Source organism: Dromaius novaehollandiae, chromosome 5, assembly GCF_036370855.1.
Source record: "Dromaius novaehollandiae isolate bDroNov1 chromosome 5, bDroNov1.hap1, whole genome shotgun sequence".
NCBI classification, from domain to species: domain Eukaryota; kingdom Metazoa; phylum Chordata; class Aves; order Casuariiformes; family Dromaiidae; genus Dromaius; species Dromaius novaehollandiae.
In genome coordinates this window covers 51,493,715-51,519,376 of record NC_088102.1, presented here as the reverse complement: position 1 = coordinate 51,519,376, position 25,662 = coordinate 51,493,715, and the positions used below count along the sequence as shown (strand labels likewise).

Below are 25,662 nucleotides of genomic sequence, written 5' to 3'. Positions count from 1 at the left end.
AGTTAAACTATCTCTGGTTTTCCTTTTGAATGTTCAAAGAGGTGATTTGAGCATACCCATCACTGATGACCAGTTTCCTCTGAAAGTCTCCAACAGCCTTAAATGCAAAGTCCTCTGCTTTGTTGGCTAAAGTTCTCCCTCCCTGGATGCTGTGTAGGGGAGTTTTGGTGGTGGGTGTGGTGGTGGGGTTGGTTGGTTGTTTACAGCTTTTTGTTATGGCAGTTTTTGGTTGTATAACTAAATGAGGAGGCTTATCTTCAGTTAAAGCAAATACACGTTCACCTGATTCAGAAATACCTATAGAATAATATTTGACTTGGGCAATATAGATGTCAGAATATATGAAATGAAGAAGCTGAGGAGTATGAACTTCTACTTGTTGAAGAAGTACATAATTTTTAATGGTTATTAGTAAAGAGTTGCTGGAGTATGTATTTTTACTGGAGAGTATCATTCATTCTGAAGTTTTCTGATACTGTCTGTAAAGCTGTGTGAGCGGCAGCTGACTTTTTGTGGGTTGGGGGGGTTTATTTTGTCAGGTTCCCTTGGTCTCCTCTACAAGTGAGGGATATACAGCCTCCCAACCCATGTATCAGCCTTCTCACACAACAGAGCAACGGCCACAGAAAGAATCAATTGACCAGATTCAGGCAAGTCAGATTTCACGGGGTGGGGAGGATTCTGCTTGCAGGTATGATTTAATGTTAGTATATGTTTCTTTTGAAAACAAAGCTTCATAGTTTTTAGCTGTCTGTTAGTCGAGCCACTTCCATTCCATTAAGTTCAAAATTTGGAGCCTGTCTGTTACCTTCATAGTAGGATTTTTAGTTTACTAAATTGTCTACTAGATTATCTTAACTGCTTAGTTAGAAGTAATGTGCCAATGTTAGCATGTGAGATCCATGTTGCTAGTTTAGGCAACGTGATTTATTGTTGACATTGGCTAGGAGTTGTTAGTTCAGAAACTCTTTCATTTCCCCCTTCAGTTTTTTCTAGTTGTATTTCAAGATAATGAGGGAGAAGACTACTAGGTTTTTCCTCTCCCATTATGCTGTTGTCAGTGAGACTTTAGCTGAAGTAGAAAATGTTCATTTGTTGAGGTGATTTGAGGCCTTGTCTCTAACTTTTTTTTAATCAAGTGAAATTTTGGTGCTAAGTTTTCAGTACTATTCAAAAGCTGCTAAAATGCTGTTTGTTTTTAATTATTAGGCTTCGATGTCACTGAATGCAGACCAGACCCCATCATCATCATCACTTCCCACTGCAACCCAGCCCCAAGTGTTCCAGGCTGGATCTAGCAAACCTTTGCATAGCAGCGGAATCAATGTTAATGCAGCTCCATTCCAATCCATGCAAACAGTAAGTAGTAAATACTTAACATTGAATCCATTTATTTTGGTCATCATTCTTTTTGTTGCTGTTACAACACTTGAATCAGTCACATAATTATACAAAATACTCTTTGTTTATTTGCATTTGTCTTGCATATTTGTTTACATTATGCAATGAGGAATTGTAAAGATGGAGTGGACCAGACAGCTCCTTTTCTAATCTTATAGGTATTCAATATGAATGCACCTGTTCCTCCTGTCAATGAGCCAGAAACCCTTAAGCAACAAAATCAATACCAGGCCAGTTACAACCAGAGTTTCTCCAGTCAGCCTCACCAAGTAGAACAATCAGATCTTCAGCAAGAACAGCTCCAGACCGGTAAGTTTATTTTAGACAAAACTGAAATTAAGGTAATTTCAGTAGAGCAGATAATCAAGGCTGTGAAGTTCTAGAAGATGAAGCAAAGCATGTCACACATCCTCAAATGTTCCTACTCTTGCCAGATTTTCCTTCTGGACGTTGCTAGTTTTTGTTGCTTCATTTTGCAGCCCATTATTCTGTCTTGCTTTGAATATCCAGCAGAGGGTGAAATTTAGTATGCATCTCTACAGCTGCCTAGAAAATTTTGGCACTTGATTCAATTACATATGGCTGGGTTGTTGTTTGGTTTTGGGATGGGCATTTAGTTTTTTTGTTTGCTTTGTTTTATTTTTAATTCATGACCAGGGTTAAAGATTATTCTAAAGATGAAAGCAGTATAATGGAGTATTTGCTTATGTTAAGTTTGGATGATTCTTAAATTTGCTTAAAAATGGTTGGTTGGACTATTTAAGATGACAGATTTTGAAAGGGAAGTAAGATAGAATTGTGATTCAAATACGGACTTCCATGCATGAAGGGTTTGAGATACATACCTTGAAGATGATTTAAGGCTCGTGAAGATCTGGAACCTTTTACTAAAATCAGACTTAAGATCCATTATTTGAGCACAACAGGCAAAATGCTTTCCAAATTAGCAATTTGGAGGGGGAAAAAAGTAAAATAAATTCTATATACAAATCTATTCTTCCTCCAAGTTTCCCTTAACTTCCCACTCAGATAAAATTTGCAGCTGCGGAGAGGGATTTCATGTGAAGGATACAGGACAGAGGTGAGGAATGTAGTGCTAAACAGCTGCTAAAGGTGGAGTAAGGGAAAAGAGCTTAATTTTGTTCTCCATAACTGTTTAGGGTCTAGAATGTTGGCCTTTCTTGCAAGGTGGGGTCCTGGGGCAGGTTGATAAGAAGAGGGAGAACCAGTTTTCTATTGTTTGGCTATACTTCTTATCAACAATATAAAGTGCCAGGCAGAAAGATGGTCTGAATGGTAGGTGAATGGGAATCAGTACAGTCTGATTGGGAATGGTAGTGGTGAAGGTGGGCCATGCAGTATTAAATGCCTACATTTCTGTTGCAGCTAAGTAAATTTAACTGTTGATAAGCAGACCATGCAGTGGCCTTAAAACAAAGCTTGCATATGCTAAAAACTATAAAAGATAACCATTTTTTCCATTCCACTGTAAGAACAGACAGGAATTTGGGAAGAAAGGAGCTGTACACAAGTTCAGCAGCACTATGTGTCTCAATGAAGTTGAACTAAGTTGTGCTCCCTGTTGGTTGATGGAGGAGAAATCGTATTTTCCTGTGTGTGAAATGGGAGAGGGGAGCTTATCATTTACGTATTTTCTTTGAGAAATGCTTTAGCGTCTGGTAACAGGCTAAATTTTCAACTATTTCAGTTTTACCTAAAGAATTCCATCTACTGTTACACTTACTGGGCCTATGACCCTCAGATCGCTTTTGTAGTCCTGACGTTTGTGAAAGTTCCTATGATGTAAAGATGCTCTGATATTCCTTATTTCAAGGATGCGTTCTGTTTTTATACTGTATCCCTGAAGCTCTCCAGCCTGCCTATACCTTCTGATTTACACATTGGGAAGGAAGAGTCTCCACCCAGCCTGTACAGTTAAAACTGTGCTATATTAAGATGTTCTCCTCAATCTTGCCTCTAGTCAACAGTTAGGCCTAGCACAGTGAATTTAGTTGAAGTGAATGCAAATACTTAGTAGCCGTCTGTCAGTTCAGAGGGGAGAGAGATACAGAAGTTGGTGTAAGTTAGTCTAGTCATAGTTTTTTCAAAGTTTTGTGTTGCTGATTTTTTAAAAGGTATGAAATAGCACAGGAAAAGTATAACTTTGCTTTAGGAATACTTGTTACTGAGCTAAGATAAGAGACTTCTTGACGCTGAATTAAATCAGCACTCTAGTATTTCTGGATTATTTTCATGTTGTGGAACATCTGACTAGTAAATTTGATGCATAATTCTACAGATTATTTTTCTTTGAATGAGTAAGCATTTATAGATGTGTTTGGTGATACTTCAAGGCTTCGAAAATTGAATTAGAGGAGAGCATATGTGAGAATATTAAATAAAAACTCAGACTTTTATAGTGCAGATTTTTATTTATTTATTTATTTTTTACACCCTTCCGTTACAGTGGTTGGTACTTACCACGGTTCCCCGGACCAGACCCATCAAGTGGCGGGTAACCACCAGCAACCTCCCCAGCAGAATACTGGATTTCCACGTAACAGTCAGCCTTACTATAACAGTCGGGGAGTGTCTCGTGGTGGATCACGTGGGGCTCGAGGCTTAATGAACGGTTACAGGGGACCGGCAAATGGGTTTAGAGGTAAGAATGTCTGATAAATTTTTTTTGTCTGACTTTTACTTGTTTCTTTCTGGAAAGCCAGTATCAAGATAGCAAGTGTTAAACCGACCAACTTTCATTTTTATACTGTAGTAGCGTGTCTGAAAGCTATTTAAACTTGTGATGATAGAAATTCCGTTTGCTCTAGCCTTAGCAGTTTAAACGTTAATTGTTTGGTTAGATTGCCTCCCTAAATGAGCATTTTTTCCCCTGTTGCATGGTGAAGGCTTGGTGTTAGGTTAATTAGGTATCTAGATGCTACTGAGGGTATAAATAAATAAGGAAATATGCAACAGAATGTTTCACAACTGTGAAGTGATTAATTCAGATGCAAGTTGATGTTTCAAGAGTTTATTTTAATTTCCAGTTATAAGTAGTATATTTACAATGTATTTCATATGTATGAGTTGCATATTTCGTTGTATTGAGAGTGGGCTGAATAATGTACAAATATGAGAACAAAAAAGTTATTTCTGGAACTTAACAGGGGCAGAGGAATGATATTGTAGTTCTGCATAAATAAAAGGAACTTTAATGATTCTGGAAGTTATTTTATGTGGCTTTCAATGTTACAGAAATGGCCAGGTTGTGTATGTTAGATTGGGAAAGATGAACTTTTTTCTAGTCAAGTATTCTGGGCTTAGACTAATAAATTCACCACTCTCTTGTTCTCTTATCCTGTTCTATTCCTCTAATTTTTGGAGATTGGAGGAAAAACCTGTGTAATAAAAAACAGAATTTGTTGTGTTAAGGAATGCAAAAAAGTGCCTTGCAGGTCCCAGCTGTTATACTTAGATCCAGGATCCCAGTATTATGTTTAGTTCTGGATTGAATGTGGTTTAAATCAAACCTCAAATTATTAGAGAAACATATCAAATTTTTTCTCCTCCCAATTTTATTAGGTCTTCCTTCTTGTTTTGCATGTTAGTATTAGCACTGTTGCAAATATTTGCTATGAAAGGTTCCTTCCTTAGGTTTAGGTAAAAAGTCCATTGTAGCCTTTCTTTATACGATAGTATAACTTAACAGGTTGTCATTTCCAAGTGGAAGATTTATATCTTGTTCCTTAGGAGGATATGATGGCTACCGTCCTTCATTTTCCAACACTCCAAATAGTGGTTACACGCAGCCCCAATTTAATGCTCCTCGGGATTACTCCAACTACCAGCGGGTAAGATACTATTAAGTTGTGACAGTCTGGAAATAGAATAAAAGAGTAGACGTCAACAGAAGCACTTGTACAGATCAGTTAATGAAAACTTTTACCTGGACTTTTTTTTATTGTTAATGAAGACATTTTCAGATACTGAATGGAAGAAACAGATTTATAAATGGCTGGTTATCATTGAGACACCTGTTCTGTTTGACTGATTTGTCTCTGTAGGAACTATTCTAGCAACTAAAGCAAAGTCAAGTGTATTATAAAAAGTGCTCTCTTAAATTATTTTCACAGCTTTGTGAGAAAGAGGGAAACTTTAGGAAGAACTTAAAATCATTGAAATTAATTTATAAACTTGTTTGGGATTGCCTGTCTTCTACGATGCTGATCCTAATCTGAAATTTGCATAGAATTTCATTGTCTGTAGAAAATATGTTCAGTTTACTTAAAGCTCAGACTGACTATTGGGAAAATGCCTGTCTTTACATGTTCCTGAACAAGTATTTATAAACAGATGAGACAACAGATTTTGACCCTGCCATTAGAACGTTGCTTCATTTGTTGACTGGTGCTTTAAGAAATCCATCTGTTTATGTAGTTAGAAAAAAACATATCAGTAAATAGATCTGCTTACATTTATTATTCACATTAAACAAAATATCCTGTAATTGGAGAGCGAATTTGTCATTTTACATTTTATTATATCTACTAGATACTAACAGGAATACGATTTTTTTTTTCTCAGATTAATTTCAACTAATAAAATGCTGTATGTTGACATTAGAGGTTTCATCAGAGCTGATTGTTTTAAATTATTTTAGTTACAACTAGTAGCTTCCTGAAACATAACAAATTGCTCAGGTCTTATGCTGTAACTCTTTTTTTTTTTTTCATTTCTGTCTTTCAGGATGGCTATCAACAAAACTTCAAGCGTGGCTCTGGACAAAGTGGACCTCGGGGAGCTCCACGAGGTAACTCAAGAATCTCTGATCTCAAGAGTTGGCCCAGCTTTTAAGCAGGAGGTTGGACTGGATGACCTTCTGAGGTCCTTTCCAACTTGATTTATCCTATGAACTTCTGATGGAAGTTTAGTTGGCTGTTGAATGAGGAATTCTTTGAAAAGAAGTTACATTTAAAGTGTCACAATTAATTGCCTTTATAGCAGAAGTATTTAGTTGCTTTTTTATTGTTAAATGAAAGCGTCAGAGTGTTGGTGGGTTTTTTTTTGAGGTTTATCATGACTTAAGATCTGCTCACTAGGAGCATTGATAGTTTGCAGGTAAGATTTGCTTATAAAGCTGACATCTGACTTTAAGCTTTCAAAATTGTATGATTTACTCTGTTTCAGTGAAGACGTACTACCCGCATCTGTTGCGGAGGTCTCTTTCGATCTAAGGATACAAAACTTTCCTTCTTGGCTCATCTGTTCTTAGAGCCTATAGATTTGTTATTAATTTTAGCATGTGGAGGTATGTTCTCCTGTAGCTTCTTGTTAGTATTTGCCATTTGTTTGCCTGAGAAAAATAAAGCGACCATGCATGTGATGAAGCTGTAATTCAACTTTTAAATTTGAGCTTTCAACACTATTTCCACAGTTCTATTTTAGTAGATTTTTGGTAATGAGACTGTCTTCTGTCTCATACAGATAATTCCATGTGAATCTTTAGTTACCACCCCACAGCATAGTCAGGGAGGACAGCTTGAGGCTTTATGATACCCTTCAAAGAGTCCTGTCCTTGACAGTCTTGCTACTGAAGTCCTTGCACTGTATTCAATGCAGTGTTAGGCTGTGATGAAGCTATGAGCGTATTATAGAAAGAACCTCTATAATGGTAAGAGTCCTGAGGCTTATAGCCAGTGAAGTGCAGGTAAAAACCTAGTTAAAAGATGGTTTGACGTGAGAGGGATTCACCAGGTGACCTACTTTTCCCATATTCTAAGAATGCAATTAAGCTATAGGCAGTCTCTTAATGAAAGAAAACAAGATGAAAGCAAAATGGGGATTAGCTAGCTCAGTGTTTATATTTAAAATACACTAAATCAATCATTGCTTTGCATTATTGTAAAACCTTAATTATAGTCTTCTGTTGATATCTTCATGACTTGTAATAATTTCAAGTAAAAAAAAAAAATTACCAACTTTGCAGTCCTGGGGCAAAAATACTGGGAAAAAGCTGGAAAGTGTCAAGGCAGGTTACTTACTGTTGAGTTTTGATTTAAAAGGGCTTCTTTGAACGATGTATTAATAGCCTAGATATGCACTTGGGAATCCTTACCCAATTTAGATCAGAGCTTTTAGGAATTGTTTTTAAAAAAAACCTGACTTGATGCCGCCTTTATCTTTTTTTTTTTTTTTTCTAGGTCGTGGTGGGCCGCCAAGACCAAACAGAGGGATGCCTCAAATGAATGCTCAGCAAGTGAATTAAACAAGTTCACAGGATTACATTAAATGCCAAAAACACACTGGCCAGTGTACTATACATGTTACCAGAAGAGTTATTATCTATTTGTTCTCCCTTACAGGAAGTTTGTTGTAAAGGGACTATTTTCATTACCCATAATGACAGGACTACAGTTGCCAGCTTCATATTACCTGGATATGGAAAGAAACGAAATGACGTTTACTCTGCATGTTCTCTCCTAAGCATCATCTTGAGCCTTGCACATGAGATTCAGATTCCTCACCCTTGCTAAGAGTAAAGCAAAAAAAGGCAATTTTCAGGGTGATCCAATCTCCATGGTTAACTGAAGTGGCAGGAAAAGCAAAGACTCACTTCTGACATTTAAAAATGATGCAACAATTTTGGATAAAATCTACAAATTCCTTAAGATTTACTTTGGTGGCAGTTGACAGAATTTAATGTTCCCGTGAAGGACAGAAAAAGTGAAGTGTGGCTTGGTAGAGCAACTGCATTTCGGCTTTTTCTTGTTAAATTAAAGCACTGAACAGTGAAAGATGTGTAGTGGTGCATATATCCCTAAATAGACAAATAGGCTTATAGCTGGGTTTTGATAACCAAGAATCTCCTTTAGCTACAGCAATCCCCGTGACCAGGGCCCTGTGTACTGTGGCAAAGGATATAAAATCGCTTGCATAACTGCTCATGTAATTGTATAAATTTAAAAACGACATGAAAAACAACAAATCTTTGATTTGGCACTTCAACAAAATTTTGCAACAAATGTGAGCTATAATCTGGATGGCCACTGTATATTTGATGTGAAGTATTTAGATATCTCTTTGGAACACATTTAAGTTTCTTTGATAGCAATGACTTTTGTAAGGATTGGTACTCTCTATCATTCCTTATGACTTGCACATTGTCTGTCACTAATACTTGACCTTGCTATATTATCACCTGAATAACTGATGCCGGTACTGATGAAAATCTCTAATGGATAATCGTAACACTTTTGGTCACATGTCCTCTTGTCTTTCCTGCAGCCTTGAAGGTTTTAAGAAATCTCAAAATGCCCGCTGCTGCTGCCCTTTTAATTGCTATCTTTTGAAAAGCACCAGTATGTGTTTGAATTGATTTCCCCTTTTAAGGGAAATGACAGCCAGCAGTTACAGTTCTAATGGTATAAGCAAGACAAATAAAACATGTTTATAAAAATTGTATCCTGGAACACTGGTTTTCAACGACTGAAACAAATTTAATGTAATGCGTGAAACTCAAGGTTTTTTTTCCTGATAGAATAGACATAAACCCTCTTACTGCTTTTCTAACTTTATTCTAATAGCTGTGACTTGTTCTGGGAAACTTTTTTTTTATGGACACTTTCCTTTTCATCAAGGCAGCAATGTATAGAAGAATTAGCATAAGGCTAGGAGCTGGAAAATACCAAGTCTTATTAGAGTTTTACTGCATACTTGTCATATAATCTTTGGAAAATCACTTGTGCCTACCTTTTGCGCACATGCACTCTCTCTGCAGTGGGGAGAATATGTTGATAGCTGCCTCCATAGAGGTGTTAGTTGTTCTTTTGCATTCTGTAGCACATGCAAGTGCTATATGTTAAGTATTGCTCATCAAAGAATTCCTACCTGTGGAAAGGTCACATTAAGGAACAGCTACATGTTGTTTAAATGTTATATACAAACTTGAAGGTTGTTTTCATGCAGAAAGTCATTTCTACTTTGTATCACAACTGAACTTTCAGAACTTTTAGGCAGATTTTTTGACTTCATTGTGAAATAATCTGAAACTCCATATAGATAAGTGGTAATTACGTTTTGACGTTATGTGTGTGAAGAGCACAAATGAGAAATCTGTGTTTACTGAGAAAAGTCATAAGCTTATGAAGACAATATTACACACCAGACATCTTGAAACGATGCTAATGGCTAGGAGGAGCAGTTTTAGTCAAGGCCTAGAAACATTCCTTACCAGTGTAATGTTAGAAACTGCAATCCAGTGAGAAGTTTCAGTTCTGTGTCTTTTTTAGGAAGCTATTACTGAGATAATAGTCCCAACTGTGGATTTTTTTTTTTAAACTGGAAATATAAAAAGACAAACCTCTTAGTGTTGAACTGATACAGAAAAACAGTGACTTATTTTTTTGCATCAGCTTACTTTTAAATGGTTGGTAGAACACAAGCTATTCAGCTTTTTCCGTTGCATATGAAATGCTTCTTCAATAGCTCATTATAGTTTCACAGTAAACTTGCAGCATACTGAATTAAAGACGTCTGAATGGATGAGAACATTCCCCTTTAGGGTTTGGGTTGTTTTTAAACATAACTTAAATGTATTAATAAAACGTGGGTAGTCGTGGGGCCTCTAATTTGAGGTGTAAGCTTTTCATGTATGAAAATGGTCTTGAGTGTAGCTGTTCTACTGTATGCTGATAGAGGGAGATGTGTTATAATAACAACCATAAAACAAGTAATTGGGACATAGTTAATTCGGGAATCTGCCCAAACTCCTTTGCTCTCAATAAATGCAGCTAATAGTGTACTGAGATACTGCCTTGAATCACAGTATAGCACATAGATCCACTATCTGGTTTTCAGGCCTATTTAGGGGATCTGCGTGTCAGCCTAATGGTTAATTGGACCTATCCATAGTCTTTTCTGCTATACTTTCCCCCACTGCAGTGCAGGTGCAGAACTGCGCATTTTAAAGAATTATATTTAGATAGAAAATGGTGAAGAACTCTTTGGTATCCACCCTCCCTAACTTAGCTCTAGATCTGAGTTGCATCCAGATTGCAAGCACTTCTACATACCTTTCCTTCTAAAAGACCTTGTTTTGAACAATGACCATAACAAGAAGTGATCATACTGAGGCAAAATAGCGGCAGTTCTGGGCTCGTTCTGCTGTAGAGTCTTTTCTGGATGCCAGGACATGAACTGCTTTTAGTCTAGTGAGCTGCAGCTTTAGGGTTAGTCAAGCCTGATGCCTGTGGTTGGAAAAGAGAGAGTGAGCTTAACAAAGCACTATTCATAAGCCTGTATGTAGACACATCACTTGCGCACCTTATCTTTGGTGTTTTTATTTGATTCTTCTGTGAGTCAGTCTCCTAGGAATGTAACAGACCAGTTATGACTGGCTTCTGCATATACAACTACGATGAGGAGATAGTGTCGGGGTTTTTTTGTGTGTGTGTTTTTTTGTTTTTTTGTTTTTTTTTTTTCTGGAGCTTATTTGTCTGATATTGCTAGGCTGTGATAACATGGTAGTATGTGTTTGAGAACCAACTTTCAGCTTCAGTGTCTTATTTCCTTTTGTCTGTAATACAATAATACTTGAGTAAATCAGTCAGAAATGGCTCTAGAGTATCCAGATGTTTCTGTTTAATGTTACTATGTCTGGGAAACTCAGATCCTTCCTAGGTATCCCTCAACTTTTCATATTTAATTCAAGAATCATAAATTTCTGTCTCACACCTAATGTCTGTTTTGTCCTATGTTTTACTTGGATGTTCTCCTTGTATACTGGCTCTGTAAAGAATTGTTCACCAGTACAACTTTCAGATTTCACTATAGAGAGTTTTAGACTTATCCTCTGTTTTCTTTCCAAGAAACTGCCTTGTGTACAGCAATCTCTAAAATACTGTATCATCCAGACTAGCTGTGAGAGGGATCTTGACTTCTTGTTAGCCAGTTATGTATTCTGCTGGTACTTTCTAACTTTCAGAGAGCTTCATGACCTTAAGAACTTATCTTCTAGGAATGTCCTATCTACCATATTTGCTAGATAGGCAGATATAATCCAGATGACTGATTTATAGGTCACCTTCATCCATGTTGTCTTTGGAGAATGGGTATGAGGTCAAGCTTTCCTCTTTCCTCCAAATGACATTTGGAGAGGGAAAGGTATTGAAATAGTTTAACCCTAGATGAATACTGAGACGATAAATGATACTGAGAAGGCAGCAATTTCATATGATTAGTTAAGCAAGCAGGGCAAAACCTCTGGAATTCAGCAGAATAAGATACAAAACCAATTGGTCAGAAAAATCTTGGTCTTCCTATTCTTTATTCAAAGTCCTGGCACTGAGCTAGGTAATTGAGTCTTCTTACCTCTTTGTAAGAATGGTTACGAGTAGTCATCTGAGATGCAGATGTTTGGGGTCAATATAATGGACAGAGTTGTGCTGTATTCAGTTTTCTGCCATCCTGTGTCCTATAGATAGAGAGGGTCATTAGCCAGCCCCATTAATGAGGCTATTAAAATTACATCTTAGAAAATACTGTACTGCACTGTACCCTTTTGCTCATGAAAAACTGTTCTTGAAGAAGGTGTATACGAAGTATCCGAACAGATACTTGAAGTTACAAATTTATAGATGGGGTCAGGTTGAGGTTAGCAGCTATATGAAGAAGACTGTGTTTTAGTCTTGCAAATCTATGCACCTGTTTTTACAGTATTCCCTCTGCATTGAATATAGGTGGGGCTATAGAGGTTTTTAATCACTTGAACTGTCACCCAGTAAGTTTTATGGATGGGGGTGGGTTGGTATTCTTTACCACTGATTGACCTAAAGATCAGTGCCTCGTGTAAAGAGCAACCAGGAAATGATACTGAACAAACTGTTCATAAGATTTTCCTTTTGAATTTATGAGGAAGTTAATGTCCTCCCCCCACCCCCTTTTTTTTTAACCTGGGATAAAATATAGGTATGATTTTCCTCTGGAACATCATTGGAAACTTATACATTGCAAGATTTTGTAGTTTCCTGTAACTGTTTTTTTCTGAATGACAAAATTTCTTTATAAACTCTGACTGTTCCATCACAGCAACAGTGCCTGAATGTTTGACCAGTCTCCTCATAATCTCAGATTTCTTGGATTCAGCTGTAGAATGAAATAAGCTTTGACATTAAACTGAGGAGTTTTCCCAAAGTTAATGTCAGATTGACACTCATGGCAGTCATGAATGAGGCTAATCATTTAAACTATGATTTTGTGCTTCTGTTTGGTCAAATTGTCTTTGCAGGAGTAGGGAGAGGGGGAAGGGCCTTCAAACTCTCCAGGTTGCAGATACTGCTTTTCTTTGCATTCAGATGTTTTTCATCCCAATCAATACATTTTCCAAGAGGAAAGCTTTCATGCTTTTGATAACCACTGCACCTGGCTGCTTAGGGATTGACATTACATTCAAGTCACCATTTACCATTAAAGGGAAAGAAGGCATCTGCAATGATAGCAAGGCTGTAGTGGACTCTTAAAGAAATTAATCTTTCTTCCTATATGTGAAAGAAAGCCCTGACCCTCATTTACTTCTATGAAAACTTAAAGCAGCATCTTGGATTTCTGTCTCTATTTCTACAAAATTTCAGGAACTGGGCATTGTTGAATTTTTGGTGTGCTGTGACATGAGTTCCATAAAAACAGGAATCTCTGAAGCTAATCCTCTAAATGGCTTATCTAAGGGAAGAGGTGCTATTAATTAACCACTTTTTTTCTTAGGCTTTTTGAGTATAATGAAATTTAAAATTTTTGTGGCTCTTTAGATCAGGCCTTAATGGAGAGAAGAAAAGCTGTTTTCCAAAATCCACATTCTAAACCAATTTGACCAGTGTTGAAGAGAACTGTACTGGGAAAACTTCCATCTAATTTGACAGTTGCGACTCTTGTTCTGAAATCAAATTTATCAGTGTTAGCTGTTGCTATATTATTATTCCATTAACTTTAAAAGTTAGGTTGTTATCCCCTGTCCTCCACCCTGTTTTTTCATGTTAATAAAATAATCGAATGGGTGTATTTACTTGGTTCCAACTATTTTGGCCGATTTCTCCTTTCCACAATATGTGCTTGAATACCCATTAGTGGATTAAGAGTACACCTGAAACTTTTTTTTTATATATATTAAGATAAATTTTACTGATTACTCATTACTCTTATTAAATGAAAATGTATTTCTTCTCTAAAGCTATTCAATTTTAGAATAAATTTTAGTAATGCGTCTACCATAAAACAAGTCTTCAGAATTACATTTTAGTTGTCAGGTTCAAATTTTCTGATGGCCTTAAACGTAGCTGTATATACGTCTTTGCAGTTTTCGACTCTCCGTTTAAAACAAATTGGTCCATGGCTTATGTAAACACTTGAAAAATAAATTATTTAAATGCTTTATGTCCTTCCCTTTTAAGCAAATACTTCATGCCTATACCTTAAAGAAACTGTCTTGCTACGCTTCTGTTGCATCGGTGGTTTTGTCTTAGTAACTGGGTTCATCTCCTTAAAAAGTATTGTTCTACAGTCATTTTTAATTCAATAATTTTATCATATTTTTGCTATATTTTAAAATTTATCCCCAAATACATCAAACTTTGCCAGTGAAATCAAACATTTTTCATATGATGTTACATGATTTTAAATAATTGTTCAAAACTTTTTTTTGGCAGTACTAAAAGCTAAGAATAAATATATCTATGCAAATAGCTTGGCTCACCTTTGATACTGAAAGGTTAATGTTACAGATTTGAGGTTGTTAGGAATAGTTTTGCCATCAGTTTTCAAATACATTTAATGTTTTCACAATCTCTTACTAGAATTGAAACCAAGTCAGATTGATAAATTGTTTTCATGTCGCAGCTCCATTGTTGTGCAACTTGCAATTTTGTATAGAAAACTTAACAGTTGTGGTTTTTATTGAACAATGGAGCTTAAATGTTACAAGCTACCTAGTTTTATTCAGAAACAAGGTTATTAATATTTTATGGGATTTCATAATTTAGTATCAGAAAATAATGTATCCTAAAGCTTTGTTACTCTTCTGTAGGTGTACTATATTTGCTTTCTGCAGTCTTGTTTCCATGGAAATACTGTGTGTCCATATGCCCATTCTTCTCCTAACAATACCAAAGGATGCCTAGTGACACAGAGTGTATCACTGATGTAGACTTGCAGCATGTGGAAATGGAGGATCTTTATAAAATCTTTAGAGGTACAGTGTTTACTCCAAATAGGATGGGTTTTGCAAGCAAGATTTATTTAGAACAAAGGATTTTAAAATAAAATCAGTGTTGCCGTTGCTACTGACATTTGGATTATCCCATTTTTGCGGTCTAATAAGGACAGTTGTAAAAGCTGTAAAAGTCACCAAACAAAAATACAGAACAGATGTGAAAGTTCATAACATCTCTCATTAACCGGGTCTGCATGCTCTTTGTGGGTTTCTGAGAGCAGGCTGGTCCAGGATCTTGGGTTGCTTTGGGGGACTAAATTGTTCTGGTAGCTGTGCTATGTGATTGACGACAGGTAAGTAACTTAAAAGGTAGTTGCCAGAAGTCTGGTATTTTTACTGGCCTGAGACTACTTGTTTGCCACCTAAGCAGTGACCTGTTTGTTCTGGCAGTAAGAACTATGGCCTAGGTCCATTGCTCTGTGCAATCCCCTCTCCCGCACCTTTTTGGGGCGGTGAGGCCAACACTGTGGCCTCCCCTCTCGGAGAGGAAAAAGGGGCACGTGCCAGGGCACTGAGACCCTCGAGGGAAGGGAGTACACGGGCCCGGGCTCCTACAGCGGGCTTCCCCTCGGGCGCCTACTTCTCCCGCGTGCAGAGCTATGGGGGGAGACGGAGGGGACCCGGGTGTCCCCGGCGTCGCCCTGGGTTTTCCCCAGAACAGTCAGGCAGCGTCTTCCCTGCGCAGTCGGTCGCGGCCTGCCGACTGCGGGCTCCTCCCTCGCTCCCGCCAGCTGCCCCAGCACGGTTCTGTGTCCCCTCAAGGGTTTTAAGCGAAGGGGTACGAAGCCTTAGAGGAAGCGAGGGGTCCAAGTTAGCGGAGGATCTCTTTGACCCTCCGGGGGAAGTAACGGCCATCCAACCACCGCCTCGCACGGGCAGCGCTGGGAGCGACCCAGCCCCGTGGCCGCTCCGGGTCGACGCTACAGCTTTTTCGGCGCCACCGCAGCTGCTCCAGGGGGTGGAATGGGCTCGGAGCCGTCTTCCTAGCTTAAAACCAAAATTAAAACGGCGAAAAGCTCCGCGCTCCGCCCTGCTCTTTCGACCGGCTCGCGGCGCAGGCGAACGGCGCGGGCAGGCGCGGCACCGCCCCCCGGGGTCCTGGCGAGGCGCGGCGCGCGCGCCGTGCGCTCGCGCCGCCCCCACGTGGTGCGGTGCGGTGCGGTGCGGTGCGGTGCGCTCGCCGGGAGCCGTTGGCCGGAGCCGTTGGCGGACAAGCCAAACAGCAAGAGCAGGCCCCCCCCCCCCCCCGCTCCGGCCCCCCTTCGCCGCCGCCATGCAGCGCAGGAAGGTGGACAACCGCATTCGGGTGCTGATCGAGAACGGCGTGGCCGAGCGGCAGCGGGCCCTCTTCGTCGTGGTCGGCGACCGCGGCAAAGACCAGGTAAACAGAGGTGTTCTGTCGTGCTGGTTTTAAATTAATTTAATTTTGTTAATTAAGTCTTAAAATGGTGCAAAATAACGAAAAAAGTTATGGTGTGACTAAACTTGTATCATATACCAGGTAACTAAACGTGGTGTCCCCGGTAGGGCAGATCCATGATGCAGAAATATTAACGGATAGCAGAAATGTTTTAGGAGACTTTAATGTTAAACTTCTCTTGTTCGAGAACCTCACAAAGGTTAAATAAAAACAAGTAGAGGCATACCTAGTAAAAGAATCAAACAGAGGATTTTTTTTTTAATCGGGGAAAAAGTTATTTAATTGCTTGGGTAGTGGGAGCATCTTTCATATCTGTGTGAAATTAAAAAGAGGGTACAGTTTTGTCAGTCAAGCCATATTTCGCTCAGTGAGTCATCTTGCAAATGTCACCACACTAGAGGTCGGGCTGGATGTACCTGGTAAGGTTATATGGAAAAGGATTGCCAGTAAACTCCTTTCTCTTCAGAACTTCTCTGGAGGTACCCCCACCCCCCTCCCCCCCCAAAAAAAAAGAAGGGGGACAAGGAAGACCAGCAGGGTAAAAACTGTAACTTGTTTTAAGATAAGATGCTTCTCTTAGTTTCAGTTCCTAGGAAACTAAAGCAAACTATGCATAAATATGTTAAATACCTGGAAGTTAATGAGTTGAGAGGTGCCACTGCAGACTGTCTGTAATTGATCATGTTAGATCAATAACATGGTTTTTTTTTTTTCAACAGGATAACAATCTCTGTAGATAGGAGAGCATGTTGGATACCTTGATTTTTAGTAAGATTTCCAGTACTGCTTTATGCAATATTTTCATAATCAACTTAGGGAAATATGGTGTTTGTTAAATTATTATTATGGAGCTAAACTGATTGGACAATGCTATCTGGAGAAAGTGATCATTGATTTGCTGTTAAAGTGGACAGGTCCATACTGTGAGTAATGAAGGGACATATCCTGAGTCTAGTTGTATTCAGTATTTTCATTAATGTGTTGGATGCTAAAACAGTAAATATGCTTATTGAATTTGCAGGATACATAAAATTGAGGCAGGTTGCCAAGTACATTGGGGGATTAAAACTCAAAATGAAAACTTGTCAAACTGTAGAAGCAGCCTGAAATGTTGGGTAAAGTCTAGTGCAGAGAGAAGTGCAAGGATATGTGTTTAGCCTGGAACAATCAACTTCTGTTTGTGCAGTTGTTAGCAGTTTGGCTAAAGAAGAATGCGAAGATAATGATAGGTATAATTCAATGTCATCAATATCATGCTGCTATGAAGAAGGCGTTTGTTATACTGGGCTGTATAAACAAGAATGTTACCTTCACAGTGTGTCAAACAATCATTCTCTTTTGTACAGGGTTGGCTGGTAGATAACAGGGCTGTAAAATCAAAAACAGAAGAGTATTTTGCTCCTCGATGTTAGCTTGTGAATACAGTTCATGAATATTTTTTTTGGCAGGTGGTAATCCTTCACCACATGTTGTCTAAAGCAACTGTAAAGGCCAGACCCTCTGTCCTATGGTGTTACAAAAAAGAGCTGGGGTTTAGCAGGTAAGACATATCTTGTATCTCATGCTGTGGCAGAAGTCTTAATTGCTCTGTTTGAAGCAAAAGCTTCATAGCAGGTCTGCTGGAATGCAGGTCGCATGGTTCAGCTGTCAGGGGAAACAAGGTTAGTTCTTGGAGGAGCTACAGAAAGTTTGGCCTTCCAGGACTAATGTTTGACTTAAAAAATACAGTTGATATCAGTACTGGTTGCTTCTGGTTTTCTGCTGTAACAGTGACACTCACTCAGTTGTCCTGGACAATCTCTTCCTCCATCTTAGTTCCTCACCTTTTTAGTCTCAGTCGTATTTAGGATTGAACGCAGGCCAGACATTAGTGTTCCTGTGATTTGAAAAGGGTTTAAAATTTTAATTCCTAGATTTGTGTGCATACTTACAGTCTGGGCACAAAGTCAAGAAGAGGGTGTTTCCTGTAGTGATTTAGGTTTCAAACAAGTGACTTCTTGCAGAAACAGCTGCTTCTGTGTGATTTCTTTCACTTCGGGTTGAAGGCTCGTGGGAGCAGTTCATGAATTCAATGTACGCGATCCAAGATATTTCCTTGGAGTCTGAACTCTGAATTTCTGTTAGATTCAAACATAGGCCTGAACACAGTCTTCTCAAACCTTTTTCCCAGACAACCTCTGTATAATTTTGTTTTCCAGCCACCGAAAGAAGCGAATGAGACAGCTACAGAAGAAGATTAAAAGTGGGACTTTAAACGTAAAAGATGATGATCCTTTTGAGTTATTTATAGCAGCTACAAACATTCGCTACTGCTATTACAACGAGACTCATAAGATTCTTGGTAACACTTTTGGCATGTGTGTACTTCAGGTAAGGAATTAAGCTTTTAACTTAAGAAGGACATAGCACTAGTACAATTGCTTTCAGTTTAAATGCTGTAGGAATAGTATTTGTTGCTTCTGTTATTTCAATTACAATGGCCCTTTGTATCTCGTAAGTTTTCTGATGGTAGTACAGGCTTGTTGGTGGAATGTTATTGGTAATTTGGTTAATGCAAATGTTAGATTTGAATTAAACTTTGAGAAATAATGTCTTCTGGCTGTTCTGTTCCTTTTAGTAAGTGCTAGCTGCATTGAGAGACTCTAGACAACTTTGATGTTTTATTTATTTCCTAGGATTTTGAAGCCTTGACTCCAAACCTGCTAGCTAGAACTGTTGAAACAGTAGAAGGGGGTGGAATTGTGGTGATTCTCCTGCGAACTATGAACTCGTTGAAGCAGCTCTATACAATGACCATGGTATGTTCAATCTAATGTGTCTGTTTTACATAGGCAGCAGGTCTTTTTTTTTTTTATTATTTTTTTAACTGCTATTATTTATGCTATTATTATATATATCTTTCTTCCATCCTCTTTCCCGTTCCTTTATTCGTCTTTATTCGTCTACCATTGGATGTGTGTCTTATGTTTAGGCACTTATGCCAAACCACGTATCTTAAGTTGCTGCTAGGTTATGAGAAAGGAACACCTGTCATCACAAATGTAACTGTGTTCTTTTGCTTGGCTATAGTGTTGGAAAGTATTAATGCTATCAGCCCATGTAACAGAAAGTTAAGTAATAGATCCTTTGGTATTTTACAACTTGGCGCTACGTGAGAAGTTAGCTTCACAATTGGGAGATATTTCTAAAATGTGACCTATTCACATTGAGTATACTTACCTGTAGGGCAGGAATTATTTCTGTTAGTAATAATGCCAGTACGTAAATTTAAGTTAATAGACTATTTTTTCTTAGCATCCCTGAGGTGTTTGAGATGTTCTGTACCTGGCAGAAATTATGTTTAAGTTGGGCAAGAGCAAGTAAGACCACTGTGAGAAGTATTGGTGGGAAAGGTAAATTTTGAAGAAGTATTTGGAAAATGTAGATGTTTCACATTAAGCAAAAAGCAGAGCTCTTAGTCTGGGGCGCAGTGTTGATGGTGAGGGAGGACATAGTCCACAAGAGTGGAAAAGATGTTGCAGTGTTCCATGAGTAGTGCTCTTATAAACTTTACAGTTACACACACTTTCTTCTGTGGTTCAACTTCTTTTTATTTCAGGACGTACACTCTCGCTACAGAACAGAGACACACCAAGATGTAGTAGGAAGGTTTAATGAAAGGTATGTTATTAAGAGTGTAAAGTATCTAGGCTAATGCATCTGCATGCCCAAAAAGGATATCTAGAACAACATCTGGTATTCATATTAGGAAAGCTTCCTTCACGTGTGCATTAGGATAGGGCTTCTTTGATGCTTTAGTGAGGTTTTCATGTTCTATTCTGGAAATGAACAGTTGCTGAAGGAGTTGTATACAAGGGATATGCAAATGAGTCCAAATGTGTTAGCATTTGTAAAGTGTTCTGAGGCCATTTCTTGAAATTCTCTGCAGAAGCGTGTGCTTCAGTTGAACAGAAATTCAGAGACTTCTTGTACCAGTATAAAACATGAAACTGCTCAGTGTGAAGTCTTCCCTGTGGTTTTATAATAGTTTTTGCAAAGGTGATCTCACTGCTTTTGTTGTATAGAATAAGTAGCTCATATGGAGTGAACCCAGCCCATGGGAAAAGTGGAGAATTTGTTCTTTAGCATGCAGATGGTGGTTATATGATGTCAGGATAAAAACAGAATGATAAAGAAGCCAGCACTATCTGCAGTCTGTGGGAATCAGCATTTGTCACAATGGCTGTGGGTTCAAGTCTTTCACTTTTATATAGCTACTTCCCACATAAAAATTAGAAGTCACTTTCTGGCTCTCTTGGTAGATCACCTTAAGTTAGTAGTCTTCTTCAGCAACATCCTGGTAAGTGGATGTCTCTTCCGTATAGACCGTCCTGATTTTATGTTAAAAGGGACACTGGCAATGGTGTGGACTTGTCTTAGCCCAGCTGTGAACTAGCTGTAAATATTGTTTGTGTTGAGAGGAGAGGGTAAAATAACTACCAAAATGCAATAGTGTTGCCACTGCTTTTTAATGAGTTGCCTTTGCTTGACTGCACAGGTTCATTCTGTCTCTGGCCTCCTGCAAGAATTGCATCGTGATTGATGATCAACTGAACATCTTGCCCATCTCCACTCATGTTGCAAACATCACACCTGTTCCACCGCAGTCGCAGGTCAGTAAGCAATGTCAGCAACTTCTCCTTGGGAGAAGCAGGTCTGAATTGAGCACTGTGTTAAAGCTTTAATAAATATGAAACTTTCCTTTCATCCTAATTGATATCAAATAATGGTCTTGCAGAGAGGAAGAAAAATGTTCTGCAGAGAATGTCATATCACATATCAGTGAAGCATGGGAAACTGTCTTTTCTTTTCCCGTTGTTTTTTGTCTCTCTCCGCTTTTTTCATACTTGTCTGCATTTGTTGGTTTTGCTGTATTGCCATTTAGCCTAGCAAGGTAGAGCTTAATTTGCTATGATCGCTGTTTCAGAAGTGCATAGAGATTTAAAGCTGATGAACAGTTGGGAGGAGACAGATAAAAAGATCTTTCAAGGGTTGGAAGGTGGGAGAACACTTTGGAAAGAAGAATATTATGAGTTTGGGAGTTTCTTGAAGCCATGATATTTGGCTGAGTTTGTGACTGTGAGTTATGCTTGCTGTATCTCAGAAAACATTCACTGAATATAAGGCAGACATACAGCTTGCACTACCAGAAATGTATCTTTTTACCACTTTCAGCTGTAAAGTCAAATGGAACCAATTTTAAATACAAATCTTTAAACTTTTCAACTGTTTTTTATGGGTGAAGACATACTAACATAGATTCTGTCAGAGACAATTTTTAGTGTTTTAAGAGAATATTAATGTTTAAAAAAAATCTTAGCATTATGATGATGTTGACAGCAGCACAAATGCTTATCTGTTGGATGAGATAGACTGATGCCTTTGGAATTTTCACTGACAATTGGGAAACATGGAATCAATTCCTATGTAAAATTGATTGCTTTTGTGTCTACATTAATTGATTGGCTTTGAAAATCTTGATATGGGTTTGAAGACTGATCTGATGGCTGCTGCAGTAGTTTTTCTACCTAAATGGCAATGTGTGCACCCTGTATAACGGGTTACACAAAGATGATAGAATTTTGGCTTAGCCTGGAGACTTCAAGATGAATTAAATTCTTTTGTGAGTTGTCTCTTATTTCTAGCCACTCCACAGCACCATGTACTGACAATTCTTTACTTTTTTTCTCCAAGCTTGGGGAAGACAGGAGAACCACCTCTTGTGTAAACGTTCTCTTGAAAATGCATTAAAATTGAAGTGTTAAATATCTGTCCATCCATTCAAACATTTCTGTCCCTAGGGAGTCTATTCAACTTGTGGTAATGCTTTCTTTCAGTTATTTCTCTGCCTGATAAAATATGTGGCATCTGTGCTGAGGTGTCTCTTATTAATCCTGTTGTGGTGAATCCTATGCTTGTAGGAAGACAGTCTCCGGCCCCAGGATCTAGAGCTGAAAGAGCTGAAGGAAAGCCTGCAGGATACACAGCCTGTAGGAGTTCTGGTGGATGGCTGTAAAACTCTGGATCAGGTTGGTGTGATGTTTAAACTCGGGATGCTTTGTGCTTGAGAGAGAACTCTAGGTGCTGATGTTTGTGTCTCTTCTTGCATGTAATCACATCTAAGAGTGTGACAGTTAGTGGGGATGGTCTTGCATCTTGGAGAGAGAAGTTTGAAATAAATTTGAAATAAGTAGGCAACAACACGAAGTTACTGTTCAGTTCAGTTCTGCAGAGAGTTGACAATCTATGTCATGGTCTGATGTGCCCCCATTCCTGCTTCCATGACACTTTTCTTTGCTCAGTTGGAGAGTCACTGACTAGTGCAAATGAAGGCCCTATTGCGATTGTCTTCCCTGTTGCAAAGCACCCACTGAGAAGTTGCAGTTGAGCTTTGTAGCTTCCACACCTGTGTGCTTCTTAAATCCTTTCATAGCAGGAGCCTTCCCGCTGCTCAGACATGCTCATCTTCCTCCTCTGGCAGCTCCCCAGTGGCATGTCTCTTCCTGTCTTCCTGAATATATTCTGTGGGCAGTGGCATGAAAATAGTAGTTGCAAATTGCTTTATTGGTTGCTGATTTGTGTTCTGCCCTGACCTGTTTCAAGAACTCAGTGGATCAAGATGACTACTTCTTACACATTATTTTTGTGGGTTTTAATGTCCAGCTCCTTTGTTTTGTCTTTTTTTGCTTCCTTTGCATTCTAGGAAAGAAGGTATGCATTAGTGGTAAGATTAAGTAATGCTGAAAGCGATGTAGACACAGCTGCTTTTCATTTTCTATATTTTTTTTTCTGATCACCAGGCAAAAGCAGTTCTGAAATTTATTGAAGCCATTTCTGAGAAGACTCTAAGGAGCACCGTGGCATTAACAGCAGCTAGAGGACGTGGTAAATCTGCTGCTTTGGGGCTGGCTATTGCTGGAGCAGTAGCTTTTGGGTGAGTGATGCCCCTATCTCCCAGGCTTTATTTGCACCCATAAATTAAAAAAAAAATGATGACAGGATTTAAATGTATTTATCATTTCCAATCCTACATCCCTCCTTTTCATTCTTCTTACTTCATTTGGTGGCTACATACAATGATATTCAAGTTTTTCTATTTTATAGTAAATCCTCAGTCTTTAAAAATCAAGATACACATAGAGAACTGTGATAAGTATATAAATGATCTGCTGTGTTTGGGTAATTAAATAAAATCAACCTCCTCTAATAAAAAAAAATCTCCTTTGTGTCTGTGTGTATATGGAAAATTTGCTAGAAAAGGAGTTAAACACTTTTTTCTTTTCCCGTGCAGTTATTCCAATATCTTTGTCACATCTCCCAGCCCTGATAACCTTCACACTCTCTTTGAGTTCATATTTAAAGGCTTTGATGCACTTCAATATCAGGTAAGGAGAAAAAACTATTTTACAATACTTTCATAGAGGCATTATTTAGCATGGACTTCTCGTCTGTAAATTGTGTTTATGTATATAATGTATAGTAGCAACAACCTAATACAATATATTTTTATATATCATATATAATTTATATATTATATTTATATATTATATATCATATCATATACAAGCTATATATTTTATATATTAGCTACAAGCTCTTGCCCTGACAACCTCTTTAATAATGTTTTGCAAAAGTGAATCATGGTACAATCATGTTTTCTTCCATATTTGTAAGTTGGGAAAATGAATGCCTTCCTGTAGGGGAATAATTTTTAAGAGAAGGAAGTCAGTTCTCAGTTTAGGACTTTTGAAGCTTTTGTTACAAGAATTTGTAACTGGCTTGTCACTGTTAGAGTCTGAAGTAGCAAGGTACACGTAGTAAACTTATTGTCTTCAGAATAATAATTTTCTTGGATCTTGGCTTGTTCAGTTTGTTTAACAATGTTTTCTTTCAGGAACATCTAGATTATGAGATTATTCAGTCTTTAAACCCTGAGTTTAACAAGGCTGTTGTCAGAGTGAATGTGTTTAAGGAGCACAGACAGACCATTCAGGTAACAGCCATCTCACACTCTTGCCTTTCTGCTTTTGTTCATTACTATTTCTTTTAGCTGTTTTAATTTTAAGCATGTTCACTTTATGTGATGTCTAACTGTATTGATTGATTTTGCTTTAAGGCAGACCTTTCTTCTGGTGAGTGACTTTCATAAATAAAACATTTTGTTTCTCTCTGTGAATACCTTTTAGATTACAAAGGATCTTTGGTAAGTGCTTGTGGATTCCTTTCTGAAACAAAAGATTCAGACAACTGTGATGGAAGAGCACGTATTCGTAGTGATTAATTTCCTTTATTGTCCTGATCTGTACAAGTAAATGTGTGTGGTAATGTACAAAATAAGATATGTGACCCTGTCCTTGCAGGGTAGCATGAACCCTCTCTGCCTCTCCCAGCTGTTTTTTTTTCATGTCTCTCTCTGATATGTTGGTCATGGAGAATAGGGACAACAAATGGCTTCTCAGGGGTCCAGCTTGGCCAACTCTGACATTTTCCTAGCTCTCGGATATAGCTGTTGTTGACAGTGACTGTGTCCTCTCACTCCTTGCAGTACATACATCCTGCTGATTCTGTGAAACTGGGTCAAGCTGAACTTGTTGTGATTGATGAAGCTGCTGCCATCCCTCTCCCCCTCGTGAAAAATCTGCTAGGCCCGTACCTTGTTTTCATGGCTTCTACAATAAATGGGTAAGGGTTGAGCAGCCGCTGCCTACCTGGGAAACCAGTTGTGCAATGCCAGTGGACTATATCTAATCTACAATACCTTTTTTTTTATTATGATTTTTTATTTTTTTTTATTACATGCTCTCAGAACAGGTCATCTTTTCTTAGTTAATTATTGATCTCTTGTGGAACTACTTCTTACAATGACCAAGAGTCAGTACTTGAAAACATTGCTTTCCTTTGCTTCCACTGCAGATTCATTAAGTGTTTGTATTATCTGTTCTGTTCTGTTCTGGTACAAGAAGCAAATATATAAACAAGGTTCTGCAGCCTGTTAGGAGAGGAGGAAGAATAGTATATTTCTTCCAATACAGTGAGATTAAGAAAGTGCTGGTGTAGGCTGCCCTGTGCTACGTGTGCAAGAACCTGAAAGGCAGCAATTGTCACAGATGGTGGAGGCCCTCACAGGCCTCAAAATGGCACATAGCTCTGGAAGGCGGAGAAGGTAGCTTAGTTTGGTGTTGGAGCTTCCCCATAGGTCAGGATTGCTGTTTGGGTATTTGTTTCAAACTTTTGTCCTCTACTTTTCAGGTATGAGGGAACTGGTCGATCATTATCTCTGAAGCTCATTCAGCAGCTCCGGCAACAAAGTGCACAAGCCCAAGTCTCAATGACAGCAGAGAACAAATCTACAGCTACAGCTAAACTCACCTCAGGTACACCACTGTATTTTGGGCTGCAGTATATAGCTGTGAGTGCCAGCACTGCTGACTGGCACGCACTGTGGGTATCCCTTGTGTTGTACTCTGCAGCTGTTAGGAAGGTAGTGGTATGGGAACATGAAGGAACTCTCCTTATAACTTTTTCCTCATCATTTTCAGTTGTA

General features: G+C 38.5%; 2 protein-coding genes across 4 annotated transcripts in view; both read left to right on the top strand.

Annotated features, from left to right (window-relative positions):
- CAPRIN1 (cell cycle associated protein 1) overlaps positions 1-13,824 on the top strand; it is a 40,030-nt gene extending 26,206 nt beyond the window's left edge. For all 3 annotated transcript variants that reach the window (XM_026099968.2, XM_026099967.2, XM_026099966.2), the window contains 7 exons: positions 540-650; positions 1,210-1,359; positions 1,560-1,710; positions 3,869-4,063; positions 5,152-5,252; positions 6,148-6,211; positions 7,602-13,824. In XM_026099968.2, coding sequence (XP_025955753.1) covers positions 540-650; positions 1,210-1,359; positions 1,560-1,710; positions 3,869-4,063; positions 5,152-5,252; positions 6,148-6,211; positions 7,602-7,666 — 837 coding nt within the window. In that variant the 3' untranslated portion in view covers positions 7,667-13,824. The remainder of the gene's footprint in view (positions 1-539; positions 651-1,209; positions 1,360-1,559; positions 1,711-3,868; positions 4,064-5,151; positions 5,253-6,147; positions 6,212-7,601) is intronic.
- Positions 13,825-15,770: 1,946 nt separating this feature from the next.
- NAT10 (N-acetyltransferase 10) overlaps positions 15,771-25,662 on the top strand; it is a 29,378-nt gene continuing 19,486 nt past the window's right edge. The window contains exons 1-12 of the mRNA XM_026099971.2: positions 15,771-16,040; positions 17,528-17,619; positions 18,278-18,449; positions 18,755-18,877; positions 19,678-19,739; positions 20,617-20,731; positions 22,040-22,147; positions 22,919-23,052; positions 23,410-23,503; positions 24,013-24,111; positions 24,664-24,800; positions 25,368-25,492. Of these exons, the coding sequence (XP_025955756.1) occupies positions 15,933-16,040; positions 17,528-17,619; positions 18,278-18,449; positions 18,755-18,877; positions 19,678-19,739; positions 20,617-20,731; positions 22,040-22,147; positions 22,919-23,052; positions 23,410-23,503; positions 24,013-24,111; positions 24,664-24,800; positions 25,368-25,492 (1,369 nt within the window). The 5' untranslated portion in view covers positions 15,771-15,932. The remainder of the gene's footprint in view (positions 16,041-17,527; positions 17,620-18,277; positions 18,450-18,754; positions 18,878-19,677; positions 19,740-20,616; positions 20,732-22,039; positions 22,148-22,918; positions 23,053-23,409; positions 23,504-24,012; positions 24,112-24,663; positions 24,801-25,367; positions 25,493-25,662) is intronic.